The sequence below is a fragment of the Ictalurus punctatus genome, chromosome 13, assembly GCF_001660625.3.
Source record: "Ictalurus punctatus breed USDA103 chromosome 13, Coco_2.0, whole genome shotgun sequence".
NCBI lineage: Eukaryota > Metazoa > Chordata > Actinopteri > Siluriformes > Ictaluridae > Ictalurus > Ictalurus punctatus.
Window position 1 is genome coordinate 16,613,647 of NC_030428.2, and position 27,653 is coordinate 16,641,299.

A 27,653-nucleotide genomic window follows, 5' to 3' on the forward strand; every position below is an offset into this window, starting at 1 on the left:
CAATTCTTATTCATGTCGTGTCTGTTCAGTATTGTGTCACTGTGTTCGTGGCTCGCTTACGTGTAAGCCTCAAAGTCTCCATTGTTCACGGCCTCGATTAGCTGCTCAGTGATCTTGATAATCTCTTGCTTACGAGCTACATAGCAGAAAAGAAAATGAGGAGAAGGAATGGAGAGTAATTTTAACGCTTCTCCAGAGGAAGACACTGATAACTATGTTCCACTACAGCTTGGGGATTATTTTTATGTGTGTGTGTGTGTGTGTGTGTGTGTGTGTGTGTGTGTGTGTGTGTGTGTGTGTGTGTGTGTGAGTGTGAGAGAGAGAGAGAGAGAGAGAGAGAGAGAGAGAGAGAGAGAGAGAGAGAGAGAGTGAGTGTGTGTGCCCCCATGTGAGTGCATGTGAATTAGTACATTTGTAGAAATCCTGCCTAGTAAAACTCTGTAGCCCCTTTAACTTGAGTCAGTCCCTCCTCCTCATATGACAGAAGTAGCCCTATACCCTCAGTGTCAACAGACCTACTCTGCATGTGTATGTCCGTCCTGAACTCCCCAAAGCACTTACACTGGGCTGTGGCCACACTCCTGCCCCCCTGAGCTGAGGCATGAGGAACAGACTGAGCACGCTCTAATTCTGGGCACGAGGCATGTCCTGAACTGTTCCACGCCATGCGCTTTATGTCATGCACCACAGCTGCAACACACAACACGGACCACAACGCCACTCTGGTGACAACAGAAGATATGCAAAGGACCCGCGCCCACACTGGTTATAACATGCAAAATCAGCTGCAGGCCAAAGCATTTAACAGAATGTAGACTGCCTCAGGTTACTGCAAGCCATGTGACAAAGGATACCAAATACGCCATCGTTAGAAGCACACAGTAAAAAGCAATGCATTATTAATCCACCATAGCCAAAGGCGGCTACAGATAATGAACGACAGAAGAAATTAATGGAGGAAAAAAAAAAAAAAACATAAAAAGGTTAATAAATAAACCTTAACAATTGCAAAAAAGCGAAAAATGAGAGATGTTGGGAAGAAAAGATGCAATAGCTTCGGACTGCACAATATTCGCTTTCAACACTAATATTGCAGATGCACTCTGACTGACCCCAGATGTTCCTGATAAGTTTTCTGTCTGGGTTTTTTGATCAATTTCACTGTGGCGTTGATGTGGCCATAAAGAAAAAAATCTAATACTGTTTAAATGAATGCAGGCCATATTTCAACTGTTATACATAAACAGTTTGTTTAATATATTGCAAGGGATCTCATAATCCCGCTGTATATTTTATGTTGATCAATATGGTGCAGCCCACATGTTAATAGAGACGTCTTGGTAATTCAGCCAAAGGAGGAAGCCTTCTTGTTTATTAAAAGGCAACAGAATTAAAAATTTACAAAATGACAAAAAAAAGGAAAAAAGGAAAAAGGAAAGGATGAGACCGGAGGATGGAGAATGTGTTACATTTCTAGCACAATTAGCTTTGAACATGTAATCTTTGCAGTTCTGCTGCATACAGATCAATGCAATGTTATTTGATTTGTATAGCACTTTTGACAATATATATTGTCTCAAAGCGGCTTTACAGAAATCCACATGTATGCAATTCGTGACATTTTTCAGCTGAGCATCATATTTATATGGTGGCCTCGGAAAACCCTTCATTTGGTGACATCTCAACAGTTTGTTCTATATTATAGCTCTGAAATCTACAGGCTTCTCTGAACTGAAATATATATCTCGAATACAGTACATCTCTTCTGCAGGTTAAGCAGGACCATCTCAGACCATTTTTTTACGAAAGGTTTCGGATTGCAAACTGAACTGATCCATGTGCATTGTGCTTTGGCGGGTAACTACAGTCGCGGACGGAAGTTTACATACACTCATCATGAACATGAATCTCATGGCAATATTGGGCTTTCAATAATTACTTTGAACTGTTCTTTTTCCTGGGGCAGAATGATTGTACAACATACATCTTTTAATTTAAAAAAAATGAACGTTTCAGGAGTTCCACACATTTTCGATAGGGTTGCGATCAGGACTTTGGGAAGGCCATTCCAAAAGCTTAAATGCTAGCCTGCTTTATAAATTCCACAACCAGCTTTGATGTGTGTTTGGGTCATTGTCCTGCTGGAACACCCAATTGTGTCCAAGTTTCAAGTGTCTGGGTGATGGTTTGAGATTATGTTGAATAATTCTAAGGTAGTCCTCCTTCTTCATTATTCCATCCACTTTGTGCAATGCACCAGTTCCATTGGCAGCCCCAGAGCATAATGCTACCACCACCATGCTTAACAGTTGGTACGGTGTTCTTTATTCCTCCAAACATACCTCTGGTCATTGTGGCCAAAAAACTCAATCTTTGTCTCATCTGACCATAAAACTTTCCTCCAGAAGGCTTTTTCTTTGGTCATATGGTCAGCCATAAGCAAACTTAAGACGGGCTTGAAAGTGTCGATTCTGGAGTAGGGGTTTCTTTCTTGGATGGCAGTCTTTCAGTCCATGGCAATGTAAAACTCACTTGACTGTAGACAGTGACACTGATGTTCCAGCAGCTTCCAGTTTATGGCAGGCCTGTGCCTTGGTGGTTCTTAGGCTTTTCCTGACCATCTGAACCAATTTCCTCTCAGCTGAGGGTGACCGTTTGGGACTTCTTCCAGACCTTGGCAAAGTGGCTACATTTCCCAATAACTTGTACTTGCGTACAATAGTTTGAACTGATGAACTTGGAATCTGCAATCGGTTAGAAATGGCTCCAAGAGACATTCTTGACTTGTGTAAATCTACCATCCTCTTTTCCAGATCTGCATTGTGCTCCTTTAACATTCCCATAGTAACTGTGCATTGGTCAATCCAATGAGTGATGCCAAACAAAGCCTTTTTATATTGGCACAGAGAAGCTGCCAATATATGGTCAAGCTCTGGTCAATCATGATCACTAAGAGGAAATTAAGAAGCCTTGGTCTTGTCAAATTAAAGGACATTTTGGAACTTTCAGCACCACTGAATTAATAAAGTTTGTATGTTTGTATGTATAATTTTGGTCCTGTGTTGATTACAGAAAGCCCCAAATAAATTAAAACTTGTGAACCAAATTCTTGTTGTTTTGTTTTTTTATTGAAAGTTTATTTTTATTATGTATTTTGCATAATCAGTGTGCCCCAGAAAGAAAAAAGTTTAAAGAAATTACTGAAAGCCCAATATTGCCATGACATTAATGTCCACGCAGAGTGTATGTAAACTTCATTTTTGATTTCTTTAAAGGTTGACGTGCCAAAATATGTCACAGGCAGAAAAAAACCTCCCTCTTTTTTGGAGATCTGCAGTTATTTCAGCCACAATAACATTCTCGGGTTTTCCCAGACCGTCACACATTTTATCTCTAATGCCAATGCCATCTATCTTCAGTCTGATGCTAATAAAAGATTCCTCTAGAACTCACATAACTGAAAATTTTTACTTTGCTTTACTTTTGTCTCGTAATCTTGAACACCTTCAAACATTAGCATTCAATGATGGTTTTAAAAATAAGTCACCAAGTTCTTGTTATGAAAAATGGTTATGTCTAGAAATGAAGGTATGCCACGCTGTCCTTTTGTCTCATACTCACCATTTTACCTTAAATCCCAAATGCGACAAAGATTACCATTTTAACTTCACTGATCCTGCATTTACACAGCTCACATAGCACTAATTCTAAAGCTCCAAGACTTTCAAGACTATCACGTGAAGAAAATGTTCATTAAAACTATGTAGATAAGTCATATAAAAACCAAAAACAACCATCCATATTCTAACAAATACCTCCTACCTTTAAATGGTCTTGTTTTCCTCTTTCTACAGAGGCAAAGATTCAAGGTTCAGAGTAAAAAGATGGTGTGGTTGGAGATCATAATAAATTATTGATACTCTAAAGATGAATTTTATTCACGTAAAAGCAGCACGAAACAGCACAGGCAGAGTGGCATCACATCAACCATGAAAATTAGCGACTTAATGCGTTACCCTGTGGCAAAAAATACGCGACAAAGCCACACACAAAAATACATCTATCTGAAAAGGGTGCTAAGAGGTACAAGGTGCCTGAAGGAAGTGAATCTTTGACTTCGAAGTAAAGTCAAACTGGAAAAAATAGCTATGGGCTGGAAAAAATCATCCAGACTTGGGAGAAAAGTGAAGCAGGTAAGAACAAATGGAAGAGAGACATCACAGATGTTCAGAAAGGAGGACGAAAAAGCAGAGGAGACTGAAGGGGCCTAAAATTGCATGGAAAAGCTGAAATGGGCAAATTACAGCATGATCACCAGTAGCAAGTGGAGAGGAGAAAAATCAGGAGGAACATGGCATATGCACCAAGAGTTTTGAGAGGGTAGAGTAAAAGAAGAGCACAACAAACAGCCTGATTCGAGGGGGAACTGATCGGTGGTGGTGGTGGTGGTGGAGTGGCTGAAAATGCTCTGAGTAGTAAGTGGAAGACTTCACACACTGACCACAGGGGTGGAAAAAGTCTGGAGGATTATGGGAAAGGGGCGAAAGATGCTGCGTGGCAGCAGAGGATTGTGACTTACTGGCTGGTGGGCACTGTGGTGATGCCACCAGAGCGGGCGGCTCGTCCCCGGCACTGCACTGACTCATCACCGCACTGTCACTGCTGGCCCCCTGAGCACTCTCCACTGGCACGGCCCCAAAACCAGCACAACACACACCACCGGGAGAAAAACACACCAACAGACACTCACTCTGCTGCAGGTTTATCAATATTACAATGACATTACGTTCATAAGGTGCAGCTGTAGGACGACGCCTGGATAAAATGGTTCTATTAATTCAGCCTTGGCCTAATAACACCACAGACATTCTAAACAGCCAGTGGGACTCCATGGTAATCACATCAGCATTTTCTGCTCTACGCACAGCTCGCTCCATCACTGCGAACTAGCACTGCTGAAGAAACAGCGTCTAGCCGGCTGTGGCGTGATGCAGCAGTGTTAGTAATCACAGCCATGAACTTGGTGAAACCTTTCCCTGAGCCTCCTCTCCAATTTCCTGTCCTCATCACTTGAATCAAACCTCTGATTTGGCTGAGAAGATAAAAAGGCTCTTCAGGTTAGAGGTAACTAAGGAGAGGAAATGAGTGAAAAGAGCCTCAGAAGTGGAGTTTGGAGCCTTCGAAGAGGACCATGACCAAGTTCTTACAAAACATGATAATGTCACAGCACACGCCAGCTAACAGAGTCAAAACATGCACACGCCTATACATACAGCATTTTACCATATACATACAGATGGCTACAGAACACTCTCCAACAAAAAAGGCAGACAGAAATGCAGATGATTACATGAGCGTACAAAATTCAATCACGTGATTAGGTTGAATTGTGGATAGGCCCAATTCCCACTAGATATTACTTCTCACAAAGCTGACTTATTCAGTAGCGTCACGGTCATGCTTATCAGCATTCCTTATGCATTGATGCAGATTGTGATCTACCTTTCTGATACTTACTTTAACCTCTCTCCTGTCTGCACAGTTAAATAGCTTCATTTCATGTAATACATCAGTTATGCATGACAACCATGTGATCATTAAACTTAAACTTAGAAATAAACTGCTGTATTACAGGCTTTTATGGCTAACCATTTGTGCGTGTGTTGAAAATGAAAAACGACGGCTATGGCACAGCTTGACAAGGAGAGAGAGAGATTCCCGTTATGACAGCACCGGTCATCATGAGGCCACAGTGCTGGAGGCATGCTGAAAAGAGCAGAGAAGGGTTGTGTACCTTTCCTACCTTTCATATCCTCTTCCTCATTGGTGTTGCAGCTCTCAGTGGAGCCCTACGGAAAATCATCGATGGAGAAAACAATTATAAACATTAGAACATGAATATTTACATGATGATCACATACTAGTATAGACAACGGTCTTTTTTCCCCCTAAAATATGGCGCTGATTCCCATATTAAGACTGACCTTGGTACCATCTGCTGGGTTGTGCACTACTGTAGTCTGTGGCTCCTGTAGGGTTTACAACAGGAAAGAACAATTAGGATTTGGTCACCTTTTACTAAAAAGATGTATACCACAAAAATGCATGCTACAGTTAAACTTTGATGATCACATGCTTTTATCGTCTGGAAGAGATCACATGCTCACAAGACAAACTAAGTCATGGTGATGCAATACCTGTGTGGTGAATGTTGCTGCATTTCACTTTCATTAGAATATGATAAAAGGAGGTTTCGGACTGCATTCCAAACCAACACAAGACAAGAATCAAAGTCTATCTTGTATGGACTGTCACTGTTCCATGCAAGACTGAAATTTTTTGCCACTAAAGCCTTTTCTGATAAATATGCTGTATGTTTCAGTCCTGACTGTCTGTTGTCAGCCCTGTGATGGTGTTCAGATTGACTGCAGACCTCTAGTGGGGCGGGGGGGGGGGGGTTTAACAGTGTGCTTTAATGGTGCATGTTGGAGGTCCCAGGATGCTCATCGCTCAGCTCTCTAGGCAGCGTGTACAAGCACAGACCATTTCAAGTGTCAATTCTCTTTCTTCTGCCTGACCCTGCAGGATGCACTGCTCTCATCTCAAGACATTCGCTCAAAGTTGGTTTACGCACCTTCAGCTTCTTCTAGCCCCAAGTGAGAGCACACTGTGAGTTTTGTCCTTTTCTTCATTTAACTGACAGAAAACGTCCATTACAGACCAATTCCCAGTGAGCCTGGTGATGAAACAGATTTGCTACAGGACACTGCGCGACCTATATCATTTAACAGCATGAACATTTTGGAAGTCAGATAAAAGCATGGGGGTATTTACTTTAGAGAGTCATCCAAAGGATGTGTTGAGGACCTATTACTCAATCAGATATAACATTTACTTCCATAAAAGTGTGTAGGTGCACAAAAGCTTGTGTACACTTTTACCCTAGACAAGAAATCCAGATATGACATTGTAAATGCCTCCAACCTTGCACACGTCCACCCCCTCCCCGGTAAACCAGTGCTGCATGGGCTGTATTTGCAGATTAGAATGTGATTGGTTCGTACATTGTACGACATAATAACGCTGAGTACTAACTCATATTTTGCCCTTGTGCAGTGCCCGTTATTGCACTTTGCCCAATCCTGAAATGATATGCTGATTTCAATTATACATGGCTAACAGAAACCTCTGTATGTATTAGTTAGTATGAGTGAGTTAAGCTGCCATGCGACGTTATGCACATATCATCTACATAAGGTCGAGAAGCGAACAGCAGGACACAAAAAGCCATACCAAGCCAAAGTTAAATCATAACACACTTATAAAAGAAAAGAACACCACGAAAAAATGTACAGCAGGATTGCATGACAGGATACAGCTGGACCGAAATCAAACTAGCATTTGGATGCTCTAGAGGCATCTACAGCACAGCACAATGGGTATAGGGTAAAGGTCTGTTAAATGCAGATTAAGGTACCATTGGTGTTGAGGAGGCCATGTTGCTCTCCTTCAGGGCACTCACTACAGCACTCACTACACTGTTTTTAGTGTTGTTTGTCTGGGGCTGCAGCAGAGAGGAGACATACAACATTTTCCCATTCAGACTGATGGATGACATGGGATACAATGGTCATGGGATAGAATAAAACATTGAATTATTACACTGACAGGGCATTTACATGCGTGTTACTAAACTTTTTGATGAATGTCCTGTGTGGGTAAAAAGTATATTTAGAACCTTATATCCTTAAAAATGATGAGATATACATAACCATTAAAACGTTACATTCATTGAATCATTAGTGTACAGCATTTTATTTAAATCCTATATGCATATAAAGTAATCCACAATTGCAACTAGTAGGAATTTCTTATTCATATATGAGGCAGTCTAGGAAAACCCATCAGATGTTTTTGTGCCTGAATTCTGACAACAAACAAAAACAAAACAAGACAAAAAACCCCACCTTTTTGCCACTTAAGAGTCAGTGGAGGTAAAGACAATCAGTCTGCATGATGAAATCTAAATTTCTGTGACCCTCTGCATAATTTTCAAAATTTTCCCTTTTCTGGGGGTAACCTGACTTTAAACTGCTATAACGTCCACATGTTTAAAAAAACAAACCAACAAAAAACAAAACAAAACAAAAAAAAAAAAAACAAGGAAAGCTTGTAGAACTATGCATAGTATGTCAAAATTTCACCGTGTGAAGGGTTTTCCGAGACCACCACATATGTATAACTATTAATGATGTACTGCAGCTCTTTACTTAGTTTCGAAAATGAAGAATCAGTGATCATTTCGATATCTTAAAATGCTAATAACTACTAATAATAGCGTCTTCTCTTACCTTACCACCATCTGATTTTTTGTTGAGTAAACTTTTGCATGCTGTGAAGAAAGAAGAGCGCCTGAATAAGAACACACTCAACAAAATCCAAGCAGCCACAGTGCTCTTTCTGCCCATTTCATACAAACTGCTACTGAAGCTTAGCGTGCACCTTTTACTCAGTTATACGGTTCAGAAGCTTTCAGGTTTCGTCACTGGTTGCTTAGAAGCCACATATTTGTAAATCATCTGTATTATGCAAAACCAAGAATAAAACCGTACTTCATTTGAGACTGCATTTATAATGAAAGAAAATCACAGCTAATGAAGGCAATTGATTTCCTTTAAATGGAGCCATGATTTTGCCCAGCCTTATTTAGAGGTCTTGAGGCAGTGGAGTTTTGTAAGCCTTGACACCGATTGACTTCTGAGCTAATGACATGGTGCACATGGGACAGCCTTTAAAAAAAAAATTAAATTAAATCGATACTGCTGTGACCCTTTCAACAACACCACACTTACAAAGACCCAGGTTAAAAAGCTCATGTTGGAAGCCCCGTTCATTTCCTTACCTTCCATAAACAAGTGGAGAGGAAGAATGATGGGGAGAGAAAGGTAAGATTGAGAGAGGAAAAACAACAAATCAATACAGATGCAAATACGAGGGCACACAGAGCAGGAAGGCGGCAGGCGTCATTTGTTTCGTGGGCCTGCTGGTGTTCCATGCTGCACTCAATATGAGATGAAAGGTGCTAGTGGTGGGTGCAATTTACCATACAGCCAGCCATGCAGTGTCAATAAAGTAAAACAAATTCCAAAATGCTTTATTGTTTTTGAACGAGGGAAACAAATTATTCAACTGTCCTTCATTACAGTCACTGCTCACTCCTTTCACCATTCACAGTCAGAAGCTGGACTGTTTTCACTTATCCTAACTTTAACAAGACATGAAAGAAATGTCCCAAATTGTTTTTCTTGGTTTGGATCATAAAGTCACCAGTTACAACCAAGGAACTTAATATAATTCTTCTCAAATCAGGCAATTTTTTTTCCTCAAGCTCAAAAAGTGCTACTAGAAGATCGTTTGAGGGCGTTTTCACACTTGACCTTTATTCCGGAGACAGTTTAGGTTGCTTGGTGGAATGTGACAGCTGTTTGTCATTCCAAGTATGGTCCAGGGAACAGATCTTTGGTGCACCTGTGAACTGTGGTCTGGGGTTACATTTACATTTATTCATTTAGTAGACGCTTTTATCCAAAGCAACTAACAATTGAGGAAATACAAGCAAAGCGATACATCAAGCGGACAACAATACAAGTAGTGCTACCATGCAAGATTTATAGTTGACTAACAGAGTAGAGGTATAAGAGCCAGAGTAAGTTGTTTTGGGGTTGTAGTTTTTTTTTTTTTTTTTTTTTTTTAAATAATGTGCGGGTTGGCATTTTAGGGGTTAGTTAAGTGCTCATGGAAGAGGTCAGTCTTTAGCTGTTTTTTGAAAATAGTGACAGGTTAGCTTTAAGACTGCAACAAGGCTATTTGCTCCTAGGTCTAAACAGCAAATAACAGAACTCGTTTGACTTATTAGTGGTGTGTTACTTCCTGTTTCAAATTTCACAGTGGTGGAGAAAAAAAGTGGTCTGCTGAGGGGACGGAATGTCTTCTAGACGAATGGAGTAAAGAGGGCAATACAACAAGATTATCAGAGTACTTAAGTCACCAGTTTCTACAGAAAGGCTTCACCCAAACTGTTCACAATTATTGTGGTAATAGAACAGAAACATTTCTTTAAATTAAATAAATATGAATAAGAACAATAAAGGAAGTGATCCATACTGTCTCCCATTTTGCAAACAAAACTGCACATACAGTATAGCAGAAGATCTGCATAGAATTTCACACTTCACAGCTATGAGGAAATTATCTGTGCGAAAACAAACATGTGGTGATGCCCTCTACCAAAACAAGCCCAAAAATCAATCCTGGGTACAGGTTATTATTCAGTATTTAGGCCAAGTGTGAAAATGCCCTTGAAAGGTATAAATGGTTTGTTTGCAAGCACTGAACCAAAGAAGACAGCATAATCTGATTGTGGCAAAAACCTGAGACATGGGTCAAAATCTGTCAAGCAGCAAATTCTAAACTGTCAGCAATCAGTTGATCTGTTAGTAAAGCAAAAGGCTCAAGATGGAGGAAATATAAAAGATAAAGCCTGATACTGTGTCTCTATTGGTCAAGCATCCAAACATGTATCCTAATATCTGCAATAAGATGAAATTATACAGTCAAACACTTACTGGGTATGGTTGACAATTGGTGGAAAGAGTTGTGACTTGATGACTCCAAAGTAATTAATGCCAAATCGACACCACAGTAAAAGTGTAACTGATTATCTAAGACATACCTGTAGTATAGATCTTATAAAGGCTAGCCTTTATTGTGGGAGAGATAAAGCATCCAAAGCATTGAAATCTCTCAACAAACAAATACTACAATTAATAATATTAATCATGATGCAAAAGTCTGTTAATAAATCAGCGATACATCAGTATGTTAAAAAAGAAAATACAGAAAACTGTGTAAAACAAATTTCCCCTCTGTTTTGGGGTGGCTATTACTTGTGTGCTCTTCCATTCCCTCCTGACTAGCATGAACAGCATCGTCTGTCTGGCCTCCAGTGGGCCTTCTTTCATCCCGACCACCTGGCTGGCACGTGCTGGCACCATGCGCCACTCTACACCAGGTCTGACGGTTGGCAGCAAGCCAACCCCGCTCCTGCCCATCCATGTAGCACACCCCCGCACTCTCAGCAAGGGGGTGGGGGTGAGTGTTTAAGGGAGTGGAGGGGTGGGGGGATGGTGGGCTAAACAAGTCTGCTTTGGCAAGGGATGAGAGATTGCAATCTGAAAACAATGCCTCCGTACTACCAGGCCTCTTTACTCTGTAGAAGAGAATATCTAACAGCTCTTTAAAAAAAAGGGGGGGGGTATAACATCGCAAAAAGGGGACTAAATAAAGCAGAGGTATTCACATACATAACCAATAAGTCACGTTGGCCAATTGTGAGCTGGCTGGAGATGACGATCACTATAATGAATGCGGTGAGGCAATATTGATCAAGACTCCTGACTGGAACATCAGCGTTGAAATTCAAGTCATGTCAAAAGACAGACGTTTGGGGAGGGGGAAAGGACTGGAATAACAACTATTCAAATACACAGCGAGAACAATCCATGGCTGCAAGGTTAAAAAAAAAAAAAAATCATTCAAAGTTCCATAGAGCTGAGGAGTGTTTATTCCTTATGTGTCCAAACACTATTTACAGGAAAGATGGTTTACATTTACAAGTGGCAGGATCTGCTTTTTGTCCTTAAACAATAAACAATACTGGATTAAAAGTTAAAGGACAGTGCAGGCTGAAGACCATGGTGCATGAGGACGGGGTGTATGGTGCACATGACTGTTATGAATGTTAATCTCGGTAAAATGGAAAAAAACAGGCCACGTACGTGTATGAAATCAAGAACTTGGTATTCTGGACCAACTGGCAGTGATTTTTCATGAAACTGAATGCGTGTGTGCTTTTATGTGAGAGCAGGCATGGCAGGCGTCTGGCTACATGCTGAGTGGGTGGAGGAAAGATAGGGTCAGGTTTGTGGGGACAAGGTGGATGGGGCTATTCTGGGCCCCCCCCTGGTGGAGAGGTGAGGAGATGCACTCTCACATACCTTCCTGTGCAAGCGCGGCAGTGCTGGTGGTGGGAGCAGCAGGGCTGGTATGCTGCCGGCCCACTATTGGACAGAGAGGCGTTCAGTTGGATAACGCTACAGAAAATATGCAACCCCTGAGAGAATGTGACCTAACCCATATTCAAGCTCATTATACACATCTGAATTTGCCACAAAATACAACCTGTTACCCTGTGTCACCAAAAACCAACGAAAAGAACCTGCCTTCACATTGAAAAAAATGAGTAGGACATCATAAGTAAAAACCACATATGAATTTTTAAATTCGGTAGCAGTTAAATCAAAGATGGTTAAACAATTCATCTGTGTCCCCTGCAGAAATGTAGAGCTAGTAACAAGAGTCCATAACTTTTTAAGGCATCTATGCTCTCAGTCTTTCCAGGCCTTCCCTGATTGTACAGCTAGATGAAAATACATCTTCGATTTTTCCTACTATTACATGGATACATCAGTTTTGTCCATGGCTTGTGCACCCTACCTGATCATGTTCAAGCAACAGAGACCAACCTGAAAAGTTTCTGGAAACCAGCATTGTGGTGAGGATGGCTCCCTGCATGGAAAGACAGAATGAGGCATGGGTTATGCTGTGCTACTAATCTGTTGAATTTCATCCCACTATGCAGGAACTAGAATAGAAATATACCTTCAGTTTTCTCCGGGCATTGAACTTGCGCAGGCACTCCACAGTCTCTTGCCGATGCATCATTGAGGCCACCGTAGACCGTTGCTGAACAGTAAAATAGAAAAATTAAAATATCAGTTTGATCACCAGTGGAACTATTTGAAGTAAAATATATTAAGACTCAAGATCCTAAGAGACAGGGTTTGATTTTCTTCTTCCACTAAGGAAGGCATGCACAGCTCTGGAATGCCAGAATAAAGAATAATAAGGTTTTTGTAACCTGATTATATTTACCTTTTAATAACCTGAGCCTGATTTTTCAATATTCGACTAACATCAGAGTTTTGGGCATTGTGTGATACCCAATATTGATCTGCTCTTAGTAACCAAGCCAACTCTCTGCAAACTCCTGTTGCTAAGCTACACAAAATATCTCAGGCATGATGCCAACAAGAAGTCCAATCTGATCCAGTGTTTCAAGCCAGCATTAGTCCCAACAGTGATACTCAGTGAGACTCGAACTGCGCTGGACTCCAAGACTGCAGTTAGGCATTCCTGCTCAGATGTAGTAAGGTTAGAAGGCTAGACTAGAAATGGATCAAAATCCTGAAAGAATTTATGGCACTGCTGACTTTTTAATGGATTTCTGCAGCCGGCAGCTTGCGAGAATTATAGATCTTGGAAGCAATTACTTACGCAGACCCATGGGTGCTTGAGGGCCTGCTCAGCGGTGATCCTCTTGGCTGGGTTGATGGTCAGCATCTGGTTGATGAGGTTTTTGGCCTCAGGGGTGACAGTGTCCCACTCAGGAGAAGGAAACTGGAGTATGGCAGCGTGATTGATACAAAAGTGTTAGATATGCACTCTGCATGCATAGGAGTAAATTCATTGTGTGCTTTTAACACAGCTGTTAACAGACAAACAAAATATCTGACATGGGGGATAATCAAATCAGGAGTAGAGCAAGAAAGCAGCGGGAAATGATGTGTCATTTTGTTTCTTTATTACACCAACTATTGGATACGCTACGCCCACAGCTGGGGGTCTAATAAATGTTATTTTTTGCAAATTAACACCTCACTGAGACACGAGTTATTAGATTTTTGGACAGTGGTACGAGTCAGTCAATTCACCTGAAGCTAAATCTACATTTATATCTTGCCCACACACTACTACGTAACCTTTTTTAAAACTACAACCAGTTTAAAGAACCATACATAATCATAAGAAGAAAAAAAAAATCTGCTTTTCTTTAAGCTGTGCATTCAAATTACAGTGCATAGATGTGCAAGTACACAAATTATCAATTCAAATTTTATTCATGTTACTTAGAAATAAAGACAGACACTTGCACATCTGCACAGTGTGAAGAATCATCCAGTTCTTCCCAGTAAGTCATCTCTCTGCAATGCGTCAGGAAAGGCATGACAGGATCAATAGCTCTGGCACAGCTCTAATTTACACTCAATCAAAAATTAAGCAGCCAGCCTATCAGACCACCAAGCCCCGGAACAGGGCATTTGTACCATAATGGAAAAAGATAACCTCATGAGCTTCTGGTCTCTGAAGAATACTTGCAGCCTGACTAATTACGACTGTTTTAGATCTACAACTATATATTTAACAATACACTGTACGTCCGCAAATTAAAAAATATGGAGAGAATACTGCTCGAAGAATTTAACCAGTATATTTTTTCCTAAAATCTCTTTAAAAAAAAAAAAAAAATCTATTTATTACAGCAGGAGTTGTCACAGTTATCCTGGACAGAATGCGATATTTAAAGGTACTTTCAAATAGGCCACTGCCTACGTCTTAGTCTGTCTGAATCGAACCGTGGTGCGCCGTCCTCTTTGGTGCAATTCATTTGTACAGGGGAGAACACTGCGATCGCCCCAAAGTAACTGGCTCAAGACCATCTGAGCGAGGTGGTCCCAGTCCATTTCCAATCAAACTCTAGCATGGCTCGATTCCAGTGAGAAATGGATTCGATCCTGAATTGACCCAAATACAGCAAGGGAAACAAACATGTCGTGTGTTTTGGGTTGGGGTTAACATTTTCCTCTAGCTGTGAGCTGCTAAAATGAGCCACAAGGAGCCAAAGCGCAGTGGAAATGCGATGTGAGCTGAAGATTTGGATTGATCAAGAAAAAGTGAAAATAAACAATGGATGTTGTACATAAAATGCTTTAGTGCTATTTATTTCTATCATCTCTAATATTACATGATACAACAGGTAGTCCCGGTACGCTAATTTGTTTGCACAAGCAGCGCTCCAATAGCCAATAGTATATTTGTCATAATGGCATGAATTTATTATAGCAGCACAGGTACATTTCACTGTTTGTATCACTCTGTTTGTCTGCGTTTGCTACAATTTCCAATTCTAGCAACAGTTTATTACAATCAAACAGTTACTACACTTACTACGGGCTGTCAGTCAGTCTGTGTGTTGCATGGCAACGCACAATGCTCTATCCAGCTGTGGCTTCTTTGGGAGCTATTTTTATTGACGGATCAAAAATAAACTAAGTATTTAGCAATACTGTAACTGAAATGTCAGTTAACCCGATATTCATTTCTTGTTTAAAGACCTGCTGCATAAAGGCAATAACACATTCACAATCATGCCGTTGTACTGAATATCAGCATGGATGTGATTGCAGCAGATAATGTGATATAGTGCTGATATTCAGTACAACAGCATGATTGTGAATGTGTTATTGCCTTTATGCAGCAGGTCTTTAAACAAGAAATGAATATCGAGTTAACTGACATTTCAGTTACAGTGCTTGCTTGGGTGATATTTTTTTATTGACTGCTGCTTCGCGTTCTCTGTGCTTGGGTGATTATGATTTTATGTGTCATTGGTAAAGGTTTGTTTAATTTTTTCCTTCATCATATTTCTGACCAATAAATGAATGAGTTTCAGTCAAAGTATTTTTTTTCTTTTCTCTTTGGACTGTTTAATAATTTGTAGTGAGAAAATAAACCAAAGCAAAGAGCAAACAAACTAAAAGAATCAATTTCACTCTACTTTAAAATTGCCCTATATACAGTGGCCTCTACTAACATTGGCACCCTTGGTTACTATGGGAAAAGGCTGTAAAATTTTGTCTGTACTGTTTAACCTTTTGATCTTTTGTTAAAAAATAATAAATCACAAAAATACTCTGCTCTCATGGATAAATTGTTAAATATAGGTGTGCAACAATTATTGGCACCCCATGAATTCATATGAGAAAAATGTATTATTTGAAGTATATCCCCATTGATATTTAAAATTTTTTAGTACACCTGGATGACTAGGAACAGGAACATTTTCAACCATGACTTCCTGTTTTACAGGGGTATAAATGTGATGCAAAACATAGGCCAAAGTCCCTTAGTTACTCATAACATTTGTATGCATGTATGTATGTATTCAGGTTTAAGAACGTTATCACTTGTTATGTACTTACATCATAAGCTCCAGCCTTGATTTGCTGGTACAGCTTATGCTGATCTTCATCCCAGAATGGAGGATATCCCACAAGAAGTATATAAAGGATAACTCCTGAAAGAGATGGAGATGTGTAAGATGAGCCAAAAAAAAAAAAGCACCATACAGACCTATAGTGCAAGAAAGTAAATAGTATGCAGTTGAATCAGATGAAGAATTGTATTCTAGATACAGAAAAATAAAAATAAACAACTCACCACAGGCCCAAATGTCCACAGGTTTACCATAAGGGTCCTTTCTCAGGACTTCTGGAGATAAGTAGCCAGGAGTGCCTGCAAAGCCTGTACCAAAGAAAATTAACAGAATGACCCATAGCTCTCAGAGGCACTTTAATATTTAATATTATTTAATATCCAAGGAATGATTAAAAGGCATAACATTTAGCTAATAGTAATTAACATAATATTTATATTAGAAAAAGGGTAATGAAAAATAATTAATCATCAACAAAATCTGATTTAGGATTCTTGAAACAACCATACTGTCACATGACTTACTGTTAGTCGGCTATTACATGGTAACGGAAACCATCAATTAATTGGTGAAAGCTTAACAAAGCTATAAACTGTGAGAAGGTGCGAATTTGTGATTTTATCATGTTCTTAGGCATGACACTAAGCAATATATCAGGCAATGATTAGGGAATTCTATTGATAGAAATTTGGTTTAGGTTTAATGGTTTTACTGGTTGAAAACTACAGAATTCAATGATTGTGATGCAGTCACGTGTCGGTATATGAATGATTTCACAGTGGCTTTGAATGTCAGATTTTAGACCCAACACTATCCATACTTATCTATACATTCTACTAAATACATGATGAAAAGTTCAGTTACCAAGCTAGTGGGGCAGTTAAGGTATGTAGACAAATTAGGTCATTGGATCTTGTGTATCCCACCCTTAGTAAGCAACACAGGCATTAGTAGAGGTGATCCCTTAAAGTGAGTTGGTAACTGTTTGCATTGCATGGCACTATATGTGCTGTGTATATGGGTGTGTAGTTTAAGGGTTTAATGAATCAGAGCTCAGCTTTAAAGTCATGACCCTAACAGCAGTTTACATTTAGAATTTTAGCATTTAGGAAATTAGGATTCAGCTTATAACAGCCTTTTGGGCTGTGTGTTTCTTTAACATTTAATCTTCTATCACCTTAACATATTATCCAGTTTAATTACTACAGACAACGAAACTGACTGTAGAAGTGTTGTATCATTTTTGACAGAGATCTCAAGGTCCTCTATGAGCCAAAGAATTAACACCAAGCAACTCTGACTGAGGATCACATCCTGTTACTTCAAGACTCTGTGTGAAAGGAAATCACATGTCAGAAGTTGAAAGTAGTTTGTATTTGAAGTATAAAAAAAAAATCTGAAAAACCCAGTAGCATGATAAAAAGGCCTCTGTTCCAAAATACATACGACTGTGCTAAAATAATACGGCTCTATACTAGTAGTATATGGCATTATTTAGTGCAAGTGTATGTGGATAAGGATGTAGCTGAACAAACCAACTTCTAGAATGGTCTCAGAATTTTAATGGTCATTTCACTTAGTCATTTCGTTGGAAAAAAAAAAGCTAGCAAGAGGAGCGGAGCTAAAGCTGAGAAATGATGAACAGAAGTTAAAAATAAGATATGCTGTGTATGGCCTCTTGCACGGTGTTGTATGCCAGTTTGGTTCCCTTTTACAAGTACTTCTTTATCCCAATAATTTCCTAGAATGAACAACCAGATAATCAGACAAATCTCAAACAAAAGCCACTGACATCTACTCCATATGCTCAATCACGTTCGGTCAAAGAGGCAGTGACAGGATGCAGGACACGTAGCAGTAACTATTGGCGATGGTCAGCCACTGATGCTCAACAGTGTCTTAGAGTATCATGGTCCTTACACAGCTTGTGGGGACCTGAGCGAGGCTTTTCTCAGTGCATCATGAGTGAATTAAGTTTGGTGAACAAAGAGTTGCTCATCTTCATCTTCGGTAACCACTTTATCCTGGACAGGGTTGAGTTGGATCCTGGGAAAGCTGGGGGCAAGGTGGGAGTACTGCCTGGAAAGGAGTATACTACCTGAGCTTACTATTACTACCGCCAAGCGGTTAAGGATAGGGGCTATGATGCAAAAGAATCTGTATGGGCCAGAGATCAAACTCTTGAGTGGAACTGCCCACCTCTGGCACTGTATATGCTTAGCCTGGATTATTTAGTATAACTTGGCATCTTTGGAGCACAGTCACTAGTCCCAGTTCCCCACCAGTGTGAAACAGGTTCAGTCTAGGATCAACCATGGCAAGAGTAACAACTCCAATTTTTCCGTTTACATTTACATACCTTTGAATTTTCCATAAAAAGCTTTATAGTAAAAGATGATATGTCTAACAGCATCAGACATTATGTTTCTTACCAAACCATGCCTGCTGATCTCCCTGTACCTCAATCGCCAGTCCAAAGTCAGCCAGCTTAACTGCTGCTCCCTTCATCTTACTGGCCAACAGCAGGTTCTCAGGCTGTGCTCAAACAAACAAAAACAATTATTTAGCAGTTTACAATTACAGGATTCAAAAGCACAACTAGTGTAGATTATCGATTTTACAATCTTGAATACATTCGAATTGAATGGCCATAATCTGCTCATTAGGTTAAGGAGATAAATATGTTGCTCCTTCTTTATTAATGCTGAAAGACAGATACCAAAATTGAGCTCTTTAGAGATACCCTTCATGGTATGTGGGTGTGGCAAAGCAAGAGCCTGGTGTGTAGGAGTGACCACATGATCAGGTAAATGCCGACAGGTGAAAATATTAGAATGCTCTAAATGTGGAAATCCTTCATATTCCTACCCAAGGCCAGAATCCTGCGGTCCTAAAAGCTGCATGCCTTATGCTACCACAATTACAAGATGTGTACAAAATGACGGCGCACACGGACGCAGCGGATCTGTACTCCCGGAAAAGTTATTTGTTACTGGTTGTGTTGCTTTTGCTGTTATTTATTTTGGACTGTAATGTTGAGGCATACTTAGCGTATAGCCGTCCTGACACCACATGCAATCACCCCGAGTTTGCCTGTAAACAAATACCAGAGACGATCGCTACACCCCCGGGATCTGTTTGGGTAACTTACCTTTGCACATCCTGTCTATTGTCTGTCCTACTGTACCACATGGTCTAATTTACATACATGTTTACAGACATGCAATTGCACATGCACCTTTGCACATCCTGTCTTATTGTTTGTCCTACTTTCTTATTGTCTACTATACCACTTTGTTTAATTTACTATTTTATATTAATGTGTCTTTTTTAATATTGTTGTCTGAAGAACTCAGGTAATACCATTATAACCTTGCTGTTTCACAACATTACAATGACAACACAGTCTTCTTATTCTTAGTCAACTGCACTGAACAAAAATGTACCAAAGTTGAGTAGTATAAATTAAGGAGAACACAAGGGGAACATGCCTCTATAGTGTGGTCTATAAAGTGGTGCCAGCAACTGTCCTTCTGTCAGCAGTGAAACACAGACAGGTTTAAGCCCGGGCAGTCTACATGCTAAACAATCTTAATGTAAATATGTCTGAGAAGTCACTCTGCCACCCCTAGCCCTCAGAGACCCTTAGCCATTGCGCATATAAGAAGAACACATTCTCACCTCTTAACACACCATAGCCAGCTAATCTAAAGCCCTAAATAAATACATTTAAAAATATATATCACTGTCAACAATAATAGTGTTGGATGTCCATTCCAACTGCCATTAAGCATAAACCTTTATCTTTACTTTATATGGCAGCATTTTTATTAGCAGTTTATTCAAATTCACATGCTAACTGAATTTCGCTTATGGACGTGCATAATCCGAGCCATAATTCAAATTCAGCTGCAAACCATGTATTTGCATACCTTCTTTGTGCACTGAAATATCCAATGGCTTCCGAAAGTAAACTGCAAAGTCCATCTGACATTTCACACTAAAAAAGTAATAGCATCCTTCCAATTGTGATTGCACTCTCTCATAAAGTCTGGAAAATGCTGCCATAAGGACTGGATTCCAAACCTCAAGTTACCATACTACAACACCGTACTAGATCAAACAGTTAAGCATGAAACACTTTACCGATGTGTAAACGGTTTATATATTATATTATATTATATTATATTATTTATATATCAAGTAATCTTTCACTAGAGGCTAGGTTTTTGAGAAAGTGAGTCGCTGAAATGCACTGAAATGTAAAGGCTTAAAAATGAATTTCTTTTAGTCTGGGAGAATATGAAAACAGTCATATCATGTCTGTCACCATGGCAACCAGAAGCATGCCAAACATCTCTTCTACTCAACATTTGACTCACATACAATGAGGATGATCAACGAGTGTATGCATGTGTGCTTGTGTGTGAGACTCAAGCTTCATGTTAACAACAGCTCTTTCGGTGTGCAAGTAAGATCACAGGGTTTCTGTGTCTCTGAGAGTCTGCATTCTTCTCTGCACTAGCAGCACCGTGCTCGTGCTGGCACCAAGAATATAAAATACAGAGCTCAATCAGACAGTTCCGCTGTTATGGAAGGGCTGAACCTTTACACCACTGAACAGCCTGAGGGCATGACTACCCTACAAGAGGTGCTGCATTTCAGTTAACATTTCCATCACCTTTCTCACAAAGGCCTTTTGAGGACTGCAACCTCAGATGAAAACATTCTTATTATGCCAACACTTAGCAGGTCTGTGCACTAGGGTTCACAAAGTTAAGTGGTCTAAAACATTTGCACACGGACTGAACAAAATGTAGTATACTGGGTTTTAACCTGTATGCAAATACTGGGAAGATGCACAATAGTATGTGTATAAGTCTGTGTGTGTGTGTGTGTATGTATGTGTGTGAGAATGAAAGCGACACAGGTCATCACCATGGACACACTGAATGCAGGTGAAAGCTGAGGGTGGTTGTCGTGGCGACAGGCACTAACTCACCTTGAGGTCTCTGTGCACAATGTCATGCTGGTGAATATGATTGACGCTCTCGAGGATCTGATTGATGCACTGGCTGTGAGAGTGAGAGACAGAGGGAGAAAAGAGGAGTGGGAGCTAAGGCACAGTGAACATTTACATCATTTCAACGCATTAAAATAACGTCATTTGTTTTTCCTCACTCTGATAACTGTTAGAAGAGACCCCAAATGCGAATGGCTTAAAAATGCAGGCATTGTTATTCTTTAACCCTGCACAAAACAGTCACACTCTGATCTCGATGTGCCTGCTTTAAGCAGTACATTCTGAGGGGAAAATTTGTTCCTCATTGTTCCTTATTACCTCAATACTCTTACTAGTGTGACGCTGTTGTTACGCAATAAGATTCACAGTTCCTCGTTCGAGTGTTACTGCTTTACTCTTATTCATGTGTATATTAGCACTACTGTTTCAAGATTGAATCATGTATACTATGCATTGTGACCAGAGTTTGGAGTACTCTTTAGCACTTACACTCACGCCAGCTCTTAACTACTAAACTACAACGAATGCGGCTCTCTCAGTCATTTTTGCACCTGATTTTGGTTATTTAGTGAACACCCAGTTTTACAGTAATGTGCCGTAATCTGTTGGATGGAAAAAGCATCTGGCGAATGAATAAATGCATAAGACATACATGTATTTACTAACGAGAAAGCTTAGCCTGACTTCTTCCCCTATTGAAAAGAGCTAAAGGATAGCCATCGATCGCTGGAGGTCAAATATATTGTAAAGCAGATGTTCACCTGTCTACAGTTGACCAAGCTTTGGCCAAACAGATGGATAAATTTGTTACAGCAATAAAGGAAATTGAATTGAAGTGACATTTGAGAAGAGTGGAAGGAGAGAAAGAAGGCACGAGGGAGACAAGCAATAGATAGAGAGAGAAAGAAAGAAAATAAAAGAGAAGGAAGGAAAGAAAGAAAAAGAAAGAGGAAAAAGAGAAAGAAAGAAAGAAAGAAAGAAAGAAAGAAAGAAAGAAAAGGAAGGAAAGAAAGGAAGAGAAAAGAGAAAACAGAAAGAGGAAAAAGAAAGAAGAAAAACAAGGAAAAAGAAAGAGGAAAAAGAAAGAGGGAAAAGAAAAAGAAAGCGAGAGAGATGAAAAAGAAAGAAAAAAGAAAGAAAAAAGAAAAAGAAAGCGAGAGAGATGAAAAAGAAGAAAAAGAAAGAAAAAAGAAAAAGAAAGCGAGAGAGGAAAAAGAAAGAGAGAAAAAATAGAGGAAAAAGAAAAAGAAAGAAAGAAAAAAGAAAGAGGAAAAAGAAAGTGAGAGGAGATGGATGGATATGATGAGCTGGGCAGATGACTATACCAAAGAAGTAAGGCGGGGGAGGAAAAAGAAAATAAAATAAAAAAAGATGTGAATGTCTATTCATGATCGAAAAGGGCAGCAATTTTCTTTGCCCAAATTTGGTTGAACTTGGAGCCCAACATTCCATTCCCAGGACAGCAAGCATCCTAGTGTTCAGAAAAAAGGCCGTTTTCCTCTCAGTCCAACACACACACACACACACACACACACACACACACACACACACACACACACACACACACACACACACACACAGGTTTCAATTCCAATCCCCTCCACTACGCAGAAAAGTTCAATATTGTAAATGAGTGCTTTATCTACTGGAGAATAAAGGCACGCATTGAGGCACAACGCAGGTCAAGTATATAGCACTGAGGATTCAGTGTCATGCATGGAAACAAATCCATTCAAAGTATGCTTCGTTTGTGTCAGAGATCAAATATATGACAAAATTCCAGAAAATCTTATATTTAGTTGACAAAATGGCTCCACTATATGGGCAATAATTACTATTTTTTATTTGATGCTATACTATTTACACATTTTATATTATACTACGTTTACACACTGCGATTGTAATATGCTACACAATTTATTACAAGACAATGTAACAGTAAAATCATAACGCATGTTTCATATTCTAATATGACATTTCTGGGTAAAAACAGATATTTAGGTGGAAAATAATGCATGGCTGGACTTCCATAGAGTTAATCTACAGTCAGCTTGATATCCAGGCCCGTGAAGCAAACTAACCATGCCTTTCAATCTACTGCTCGTGCAATGACGGGGGCAGCGTAATGCACTCGGAGGAAAGAGCTACACGCTCACTAACGCATGCATTAGCACACAGGGGCCCGTGATTGGCTAGTGTCACTGTGATTGATAGGAGAGACAGAGTATGCCGCCTCTCCCTCCCTTTTGGCTTGTGGCCATGGATTGTTGTGGCATCGCCGGGATTCAAACTTGCGATCTGCAGAAGGCAAACGTTTTTCTGTTGTGCCACTCATGATGAGGGACATGAATTAATGGTTAAATGGGCAGTTAAAAACCGGCCTTTATTTATTCAAACAGACTTTATGAACAGACTCATCTGGAACCTCAGAGATGGTCAGAATGCTCTCACAATACTAAAGAAATTGCATTTGTGTAGTACAATGCAACATGAGCAGTACAGGCAAAAGCCTGCAATTGCATTGCACACGTCTGTGATATCTATATTGAAGAGGCTAATATCGTAATAACAGTTAACAAATGGTATATTGCACCCTATTGTTGAGAAAAAGTGGCTTCCTGTTAAGCTCTGAAAGAAGTACTGGAGGAACAGCACATATATACTGGGGGAAGAGAGTTGCAATCTGGCAGTTACAGCACAGAAAGACTTGCCACCTAAACTAAATCAGTCAGTAGAACTCTTATTAGGGTGCTTATTAGCTGCCCAGGTTAGTAAACACATCAGCCTAATGCAACTGAAGGAGGAAAACAAGAGAGAGAACAATGAGGAGTGGTGTGGGCAGTGAGTAAGGAAAGAAGGGGATGAGAAAAAAGTAGATGAGAGGATGGGGAAGGAGAGGGGATATGGGCATGGAAAGGAGTTGGGGTGGGGAGGTTCTACCTGTTGACAAGTTATAACTCGGCTAATAACGCTTCCATAATGGCACCATTAAAGAGCACTCCAGTTTTACTGCACTTAAGAGAGCCTCCACTTCCTCACTCACTGTGTGCTTTTAAAAACATAACACCATGGTCATGTGCGCGTGTGTGTGTGTGTGTGTGTGTGTGTGTGTGTGTGTGACCCGCATGCTGCAGGGCGCAGAGCAGTAACCACGGCAACAGTAAATTGGAGAACTGGAGTGCCCACCTCGCATCAGCTTCACTGTAATACTCTCTGGCAACGATGTCTTCAAACAGCTCCCCTCCAGTCACTCTGCAGAGAGAGACAGAGAGAGACAGAGAGAGAGAGAGAGAGAGAGAGAGAGAGAGAGAGACAGAGAGAGAGAGAGAGACAGAAAAAGAGACAGAAAGAGAGAGAGAAAGAGAGACAGAGAGACAGAATGAGAAAGAGAGCGTGAGCGAGAGAGAGAAAGAGAGACCGAGAAAAAGAGAGACAGGGAGCGAGAGAGAGAGAGAGACAGCATGACAGAGACAACATGAGAGAGAGATAGAGTGTGTGAATGAGAAAGAGAGAGACAGACAGAGAGAGAGAGAAAGAGAGAGATGCACTCATGTATACGCACACAGTCACAATGGTGCAGTAATCACTTCTGGTTTGCAACAGCATGGTTTTTGCAATTCTCTTCAACACTACCTACTGCTGAATAAAATGCAAATCCTTTTAGCATGAAGGAGTCCAGTGCTTGGAAGAAAACAGTGCTACAAATTACACAACATAAGCTGCTACACTAAACACAGTAACATCCACACTCATGGAATAACAGCGTATTGAGCTGTGTGCTAATGTTCTTTATTACATATTGTCTTGATGTAATGTGTGTGTGTGTGTGTGTGTGTGTGTGTGTGTGTGTGTGTGTGTGTGTGTGTGTGTGTGCATGTGTGTGCGTGTGTGTGTCAAGTCATACTTACAGGTCAAAGACCAGGTAATGAAAACCTTCTTCTGAAATACTGTCATGTAGTCGAACTGAGGAGATTTAAAAAAAGAAAATAAAATAAATAAATAAATAAATAAAGAAAGAAAGAAAGAAAGAAAGAAAGAAGAGCACACAACTTCATGTTTAGTGATGAACTTAAGCAAACACAATATTAGACAGCCAATAACATCTTGTCCTCAAAACACATGAATTAAAACACCTTATTCTGACATCACATTGTTATGCAAGAGGCTGTCCACAGAGGCTGGAAGATAGGTGTGTGTGTGTGTATATACAATCACTATATTACAGAGTCACACAACGAGTGTGAGAGAGGCAGAACAGGGTGGATGAGTGAAAAGCCTAAAGAAAAAGAAAAAACAGAGGGTCTGGAGAGAGAGAGAGAGAGAGAGAGAGAGAGAGAGAGAGAGAGAGAGAGAGAGAGAGAGAGAGAGAGAGAGAGAGGGCAAAAGAAGTGAACACAGAAAAGGACAGAAATGTGAAAGAGTGATATATGGAGGGAGAAAGAAAGAGTAAGTAAATACTGCCCAGAATAGCAGAAGCCTTCAGGGAGTCCTGAGAGAAAGAGCAACTTAGGGTGAAGCAACTGGGTGAAGAGCTAAACAAGGAAGAATGGAGAGAGAAATATAAAGAAGAGGAAAAAGAAAAAGAAAAAAAAAGAACCCTCCCAAATGGCATATTATGAAGTAGGGCTGCGACTAACAATTGTTTTCATAATCAATTAATTCGATGATTTTTTTTTTAATTAATCAGAAGAAAAAACCCAAACTTTCAATACCATTTTTTCAAGTGCTACAAATATAAACTTCAGACTAAAATTTTACATAATATACAGTGACCTCCACTAATATTGTTGCTCCACTAAACTTTACAGATGCACAAAAAAGCACTCATAATTAAACTACAATCCTAAATTAATAATAAAACCTCACTGTCACTGCACCTTCTCTTACTCACTGCCTTTAGGCATACTGCTTTACTGGTGTTTACTTTGCTCCCACCATTTTAATTTGACATTACAGATCTTACTTGTGCTACACTGTTTATCACCGCGTCTACACATTGCTAGTGAGGACCAACACAGGCTTGTTACCAATAGACCGCTCCTGTTATAATAAACGACAGAAGTTGCACTGAAAGCGTGTAAATACACCATATAATGACAATAAACTTGAATTAAAGTAAAACTTTTAAGCAACTCGCACCAAGTTCCCCAAGTCCTTGCACACAGTGGAGCATACAGGATATAAACATAACTTTGCATCACTGCCGTGCTTCCTTGCTACACAAGCTCTTTGTAAAGTTTGCAGCTCTTCTTCACAGCATTTAATATAAAACGCTCCCCTGCCTTAGAGGACTTGGCGGTCACACATTTTTTTCCGCCGTCACTTTTCGATTATGCCTCCATCTGATGCTCACTGATGTCACACTGGGCATAAAAGGCAACACTGAAACAGTAAACTGAAGAAAGTCATTGCCAGTGACTCTGGGTATTCTGCAACAGCGAGCGGCATCACATTACATCACACTGTGTCACATTGTACTTCCGGTTAGTAAAAACCGCTAGCGTTTCCTTTGAGACGATACTACCGTTCTAAAATTCATACACTAGATGGTAGACTACATAGTGTATAGTGTAAGTGTACAGGACGTCATATGGGACACAACATTGGTCTGTACTCTCTGGTGCGCGTTTCCAGAACAGAAGTAACGCAATGATTAAATGTATCCCGTGCAGACCAATTAATCGATAATGAGATTCAATGACAATGATTTGCATCATCGATTACTGTCTATTTTATCGAATAGTTATTGCAGCTCTATTAAGAAGTATCAAAGATGTTATAGGGAGACGTGCACGCTTTAATTACTTGAAATATCCTCTTCTGGTTATATTAAGAGGAAATCACAGAAATAGGTACACCATTAAGGGCACTAGGGATGCACCATGACACGTTCATTTTCAATACCAATATCAGATCTCTGAGTATCAGCTGATGCCCGATACTGCTCTGAGACCGACTTCCTCACAGGCGTGTTAGACTGGTGATGAAACTGAACTCTGCAGAGCAGTAAATCTGTTAAAGCACGTTAAGTGTCTCTGGCTTATTGTACTGCTGAACTGAAAATGAGAAGGGGTCCATCAAATCCATTGCTTTAAAATCACACCAAAAACCAATTCATTCTTAAATACTCAGGTTTGTGAAAACATCGTTTTTATTCCTGCGTTCCGGTCTACAAAAACATTTTCAAAAATATCACAAAAATACAGAAACTATTTGAAAACGCTCACATTAGCACACCGGTCCAGTACGTCATTAACTGTTATGTAAAACACCTCAAGAATCCTAGTAAGCGTAAGCATGCGTATTGAGCTTAAGAAAAGATGAAAACACGGAAATCCACAAACGTGGCCAAAAGAAAGACAAACACTAATAATAATTCATGTGCGGACTGACACGGAGGTAGAGCTACTGCTTGAGGTTACATGTGAATACAAAGTGGTTGTCTCGGTCTTATCT

At 40.0% G+C, this 27,653-nt stretch overlaps 1 protein-coding gene across 15 annotated transcripts in view; it reads right to left on the reverse strand.

Moving 5' to 3' along the window:
* The window catches only part of camk2g1 (calcium/calmodulin-dependent protein kinase (CaM kinase) II gamma 1), a 79,430-nt gene that overhangs the window by 3,255 nt on the left and 48,522 nt on the right, over positions 1–27,653 (reverse strand). Inside the window, exons 4-20 of one of the 15 annotated variants that reach the window (XM_017483407.3) lie at positions 25,106–25,160; positions 24,384–24,449; positions 21,177–21,249; positions 18,607–18,709; positions 16,399–16,482; positions 16,161–16,255; positions 13,396–13,518; positions 12,721–12,804; positions 12,585–12,627; positions 12,057–12,119; positions 8,352–8,392; positions 7,478–7,564; positions 5,985–6,029; positions 5,795–5,849; positions 4,580–4,684; positions 562–690; positions 61–136 (exon numbers count right to left, since the gene is read on the reverse strand). In XM_017483407.3, the coding sequence (XP_017338896.1) occupies positions 61–136; positions 562–690; positions 4,580–4,684; positions 5,795–5,849; positions 5,985–6,029; positions 7,478–7,564; positions 8,352–8,392; positions 12,057–12,119; positions 12,585–12,627; positions 12,721–12,804; positions 13,396–13,518; positions 16,161–16,255; positions 16,399–16,482; positions 18,607–18,709; positions 21,177–21,249; positions 24,384–24,449; positions 25,106–25,160 (1,327 nt within the window). The remainder of the gene's footprint in view (positions 1–60; positions 137–561; positions 691–4,579; positions 4,685–5,794; positions 5,850–5,984; positions 6,030–7,477; positions 7,565–8,351; positions 8,393–12,056; positions 12,120–12,584; positions 12,628–12,720; positions 12,805–13,395; positions 13,519–16,160; positions 16,256–16,398; positions 16,483–18,606; positions 18,710–21,176; positions 21,250–24,383; positions 24,450–25,105; positions 25,161–27,653) is intronic. The other 14 variants (XM_017483408.3, XM_047159303.2, XM_017483410.3 and 11 more) reach the window with 14 other exon arrangements.